At 50.7% G+C, this 5,723-nt stretch overlaps 1 protein-coding gene across 1 annotated transcript in view; it reads left to right on the top strand.

Moving 5' to 3' along the window:
- The first annotated feature begins 258 nt into the window (after positions 1 to 258).
- The window catches only part of LOC149304976 (bone morphogenetic protein 8B-like), a 20,414-nt gene continuing 14,949 nt past the window's right edge, over positions 259 to 5,723 (top strand). The window contains exon 1 of the mRNA XM_089479162.1: positions 259 to 703. Coding sequence (XP_089335288.1) covers positions 259 to 703 — 445 coding nt within the window. The remainder of the gene's footprint in view (positions 704 to 5,723) is intronic.

Here is a 5,723-nt window from a genome sequence, read left to right as displayed (position 1 = left end):
CCAGGGAGAATGTGGGGGGGCAGCTGGAGGAGGCGTGGGCCCCTCCCTGGTCCTCAGGAGAGCCCAGGGCTTGTAGCCTCCTCCTGGGAGTGCTTTTTCTCCTTCTTCCCATCTCCTCCTCCTTGGGGCGGGCCAGCAGTGCCTGCCTGCTCTTCTTCCCGCCCATGGGGCTGGCCAGCCAAGCCAGCAGCTGGAGGAGGCAGACAGGGGCTCTCCTTGGGCACCTGCCCCGGCTGGCCGGGGACGCCCAAGAGGACCATGCGGCTCCTGGCTGCGGTGCTGCTGGTGGCGGTGGTCCCAATGGAGGGGGAGCCCCAGTCCTCCCCTTCTTCCTCCTTCTCCTCCTGCCGCCTCCAGGAGCATCCTCTTCGCCCGCATCGCCTTCCTCCTCCTCCTCCTCCTCACCGGCGGCTGACTGGCAGGCAGAAGCAGGAGATGGTGATGGAGAGGGAGATCCTGGCTCTTCTGGGGCTGCCGGGGAGACCTCGCATCAGGAGCCCGGCCCGGACCCGGCAGCACCGCCGGCGCCACGGACCCCCGCCGCTCTTCATGCTCGACCTCTACCGAGCCATGGCCAGCCAGGACTTGGACCAGGAGGAGGAGGAGGAGGAGGAGGAGGAGGAGGAAGGCAGCCCCGGGGGTCCCTGGAGGAGGAGGGCCACCCCCGACGGAGCAGACACCGTCATGAGCTTCGTCAACCTGGGTGAGTCCTTGAAGAGGATGGGGCTGGACCGGGGCTGATGGGAGCTGCAGTCCAACCCCGCCTGGAGGAAGGCCAGCCCAGGTAGCCACAGGTCAAAGGGGGCGCGAGGGAAGAAGAGCTCGACCTGGAGCGACCTCTTCCGCTCCCTTTAGCCTCGCTTCCAAGGAGACCTTGGTCTGACAGCTCTCTCCTCTCTGTGGCAGAGTGCCTCCAAGTGGCAAGATTTGCTTTGGGGGGGGGGGTCGCCTTTGCCGTCCCCTGAGGAGGCTGAGAGAGTGTGACTTGCCCAAGGTCGCCCAGGACTGGTCCCCAGAGTCCTAGTCCAACACACAAACCACTAAGCCACGCTGGACCTCCTTGTTTTCTTATCCTTGGGACTAACAGGATGCAGGATTGCAGTGTTAGCCCTTGCCAGGTTGCTGTGCTGCTTTAAGTGTTTGCCTGAGACTCCAGGAGACCAGGGTTCGAATCCCTCCTCAGCCCTGGAAACTGAGGGTGGCGGGGGTCTTTGGGCAAGCCACTCTCTCTCAGCCTCAGAGGAAGGCAGTGCAGGCAGGGGCTCCAGCCAGTGGACCTCCGCTTCTGCTTCCCAGACCCTGAATTGCACTGAGTAGACCCCTCTCTTTTCTTATCAGACAGGCTTGGGGCCAGAAATTAACTCCAGTATGCTTTCATTGTTTGGAATTTTAAAAAAACATTATTTTAACAGGAGTGAAAGAGGCATATTTATGTATACACACACACACACACGCACACACACACACACTCCTATCCATCCATCCCTTATCTGGAATCCCAAAATCCAAAACCGGCCACATGTGTGGCTGAGATAGTACCACCTTTCTGATGGTTCATCATACACAAACAGTAATAATGATGATACATGCAAATGTATTCCAAAACACTTCTGGTCCCAAGCATTTTGGATAAGGGATAAGGGAGACTCAATGTGTATTTAGTTTGAACCCATGTTGTAAGCTGTCTTAGGTCCTGCATTGGGATTGTAACTAAGTACTTTGAAATTTGTAGTGCTGCTACAGAATCATACCACCCCTCTCAGTACATTTCAGTATATGTTCATGGCAGGTTAGTGGCCGAATTAGTGGCCAGAGATCCATTTCTCAAGGTCCCAAATGGAGCTTATCTGCACAGATTGGATAACACTGGGCAACTCCACCAAACGCTTCTCTGCTCTCAGAAAGTGTTGCTTCTCAGATGCACTTATCACCAAAGGGGAGAAGAGGGTTGTTGCATGGGACAGCCAAGCCAGGGCACAGAAAATTACCTCTAGGGAAAACACACACACTTGATTCAATGGATCCCTGTTGGTCAGCTGAGAGAAAGGAATATGGGTCTCAGAGTGAAGCAGGGGGGAGAGAGGAAAAGGAGGGACTGCATCCCACCTTTTTCGACATCCAGCAGCAAGAAAAGAGGAACCAACACTAGTATTGGGACACTTGGACCTAGGATACCAAGGCAGAACGAAGCGCTGCTGGAATCCAGTCCAGCGGGTTCCTGCACTTCTGAACCTGCTGACTGGATGAAACTTGGTTGTGTGAGCAGCACTTTCCTGGCCGTTCCCAAACAAGCATCGCTTACTTGCAATTTTGAGTTGGTCCTGGCTCTGGAGGATGCGCAGTGGCTAACACATATCAGGCACTGAGGGGACTTTGGTGCACTCAGACTGAAATGTCATTTTGGTGCCCTTCTTTGCTCCCATGGCCTTACCCCAGTAATTGACACAAGCCACGGCATTAATTGTTAACTTGGGAATCATTCCTGTTGAGAGCAGAATGAGCTAAGCTCAGAAGGTGCAGCACTCTCCTTTACAGGAAGATTTTGAACAAAGCACTGTCCAGGTTACTTGAGCTGTGGATTCCTGAACAGATAGGGCTGGAGTGTTCTCAACTGTACTGCAGGATGCAACTTCATAATTAGAGTTAAAATAAGTGTCACTTGCCTGTCCAGTCAACTTCTAGGCATGATGGCATTAGGGTTGGATGAGCAGCAGCTTCATCTTGTCATTCATCTTAAGCAGCAGAATGTCTTGGTTCAGCCTGGAGGATTCTAGAAGAAGAAGAAGAAGAAGAAGAAGAAATTGTTACTGGGCTCCACTAAAGAAAGGAAAGAGATGCCCACCCTAGATTTAGGTGAGGAGGCAGCCAGTGACTGTGTTTTTCCAGAGCAGGTGGAAGCACTGTCTGGCTCAAGGACTCCACATGGCTACAGAGACTTTCCCAATGACTTTGTTGCAGCATCATAGACTCTCAGAATTGGAAGGAACCCCATAGCCACTTGGCCCAACTCCATTCTGCCATGCAAGAAAAACACACACACACAAAGACATGAAGCCAAATCATCTTGTCTGGTCTTGGGACTAGTCCTATGGTCATTATTCCTTGCTGATCCTTTAGTTTGGAATGCTTTGGAAAGACATCAGTTGGTTCCCAAAGACTCCTGTCTGTACGTAACCACTCTGGAGTTCCAACACATTTCTTCAATCACCGTAATTAGGTTTTATCTTCCAATGGTTTACAAGCCACCTACATGCACCACTGAAGGCTTTCAAGCCACAGGGCGGGGGCCGGGGGGGCTACATTCTGATATCTGACTAACTGTATAAACAAAAAACCTGCTTGCATTGGCTTAAGGGATGAGTAACCAACTTTGTTTTATTTGGGCCAATTTATTCAAGTGTTTTGAAGAATCTGGAATTCTTGAATGTGAAGAAAGGGAGTAGAGCGAAGGAAGGAAAACATGCAGGCAGATGTTTCTAAAAGCGCTAGAGATCTGACCATTTCTGTCGGGTTAAAATGGATAACTTGTGGTCCTGCCTATATTTCAAAATTTATCAACAATACTGTAATTACAAAAAACCAAACCCTACTCTCACCTCATTTCTCTCACAAATTTTTTTGCTGAGTGACAAGAGTAAAGCTTTTTAAAAGTATGCATGTGTGCATTTGCTGACACAAAATGTTATGCGTGCTAATGAATTTCTTCATCTCCGGTACAAATCAAAAGCGCCCAAAGTCCCCAGGCCTGTTCCCTCCAGGGCAAGTTCACCTCTGGCAATGTCCCAAGAGGGAAACGTCTGGGAGGCCTCTTGCACCAGAGACATTCTGAGAACATTTTAAATTGAGGACTTGCGCCAGCCGCCCTGATTTCTAGCGGAAGCGGCAGCTGCGCCACGCTCCCTCTGTCCTGACCGCAGAGCTGCGGAGACCAAATGCCAAGAGGAAGCTGAGGTTGTCTTCTGGGAGTTGCTCACTCTCCATGGCATCTATTTTTGGGAAAACACAGAAGGCTTGGAGGAGCCACCCAGTTTAATGGGTTGCTTATGTCCTAGGAAGGAAAGGCATTGGGCCCTCTGGAAAAACAACAGCAATACAAGTCTCTGGAACTTCAGCCATTTTGCTGAGGAAGGCCTTAGGATGGCTCTACTGGGTGCTTCTCCTGCACAACGGAAGAGACAGTGGCAACTGACATTAAAAAATAACCGGTGTGCCAGGTGACTAGAAACCTTTACAATAATATTCTGGCTTCCAGAAATCTGGAACGTAAACCCAGCCCTGGTTCACAGGAATCCATTTGCACCTAGTCCGTGGAAGGGAATCATGTGGCCCTCCAGATGTTGTTCAACACAGTTTCCAGCATTCCCCACCACCTGTTAGGCCGGCTAGGGATGATGGGACTTATAATCTAATAACACCTGCTGCAGGGGCACAGGATGCCTACTCTTGAGCTAGTCCTTTCTTCACCTGCTCCATCTTCACAAACATCCCCAGCCAAACGCTTCCTCTCCCATTTCCTCAGATTGTGAGCTGAACTACTCCATTGCCGTCCCACAGCATTTCTGGTGGGATGTGGTGCAATTTGTTTTCCTGCTCTGTACTTAAAGGGTTAAATACTGGTTACCCTAAGCTCAGTGGATCCCAAACTTCGGTCTTCCAGATGTTTTGGACTTCATCTCCCAGGATTCCTGACTGTTGGCCAAGCTGACAGGGGCTTCTGGGAGTTGAAGTCCAATACACCCAGAGGACACAAGTTTGGAAACCTCTACCAAGAGGACTCTAGGCCTTGTATTCAAAAGTGCCTTGCATTTGGACTCTTGCCTGTCGCATCTTCGGTCCCCTCCCTCCACATGTTTCATTTTTGAATGTTGGGCTCCTGAATATGGCCATCTCTTCTAGCTGCAAATGTGACAAGTAAAACCACGCGTTTCTTGTGCGAGTTAGTCTCTTTTAAGTAGACAGCATTACTAAACCCTTCAACGATAGCATTTGCTGTTCTGCCCTCACTCTCTCTTCCAGCTTGCTGTTGGCTTGTCCCTTTGTTTTATTTTTAATTGCTGAAATTACAAGGAGTGGCTTCAGACAATATTTCAAATAAAAAGAACGGGACCCGTCCCAAAACAAACAGTATGGTTTTTGACTTTAAACCTATCTCCTCCTCCTCCTCCCCAAAGTTTCCAGTGACCACTTCTGTCCTGCTGGCAGCTCCCTGCTGGGATGTGAAGCCCAGATCCATCTGCAGGATGCGGATGCTTCTCTGCGCTCTTGGCTCCTGGGCACAAATTTGGGTGGCGCCCCTTCCCTTCTGTCCATTTTAGCAAACGAAACAGCTGGGGGCAAAGTGTGTCCAGGAAGGTGGACCCCAGAGTGAGTGAGCGGTTACCTCTTAGAGACGGCGTAATTGCTAGCTGGTGGCCCCTGCGGCTAGTGTGCCAGCTGCATCTGGTTTAGCCTCCTGTTTGTGCCTTTGCGAGACAGCAGAACAAACCTCAGCCCAGATAGCAGAAGATTATGGTTAGGCTGATTAAGTGGGGAAAGGACTCTTTACCCAGAGCAAGGAAACTTTGCTCACATCCTTCACATTGTGGCATACAAAGGAAGCTCTACGGTTACTGGCTCCTACATTCCTTGGGTTAAGAAAATATTCCAGTTCTTACCCATCAGCCCAGGCCCTTTGGGATCATAGGCTGCATCTGCCCTGCGGAAATGCAGGCCCAGTCTCCCTT

This window comes from Sceloporus occidentalis, unplaced genomic scaffold (genome assembly GCF_023333645.1).
Source record: "Sceloporus occidentalis isolate IW3139 unplaced genomic scaffold, rSceOcc1.0.p SCAF_13, whole genome shotgun sequence".
Lineage (NCBI taxonomy): Eukaryota > Metazoa > Chordata > Lepidosauria > Squamata > Phrynosomatidae > Sceloporus > Sceloporus occidentalis.
This window is presented reverse-complemented; position numbering and strand designations above follow the sequence as displayed.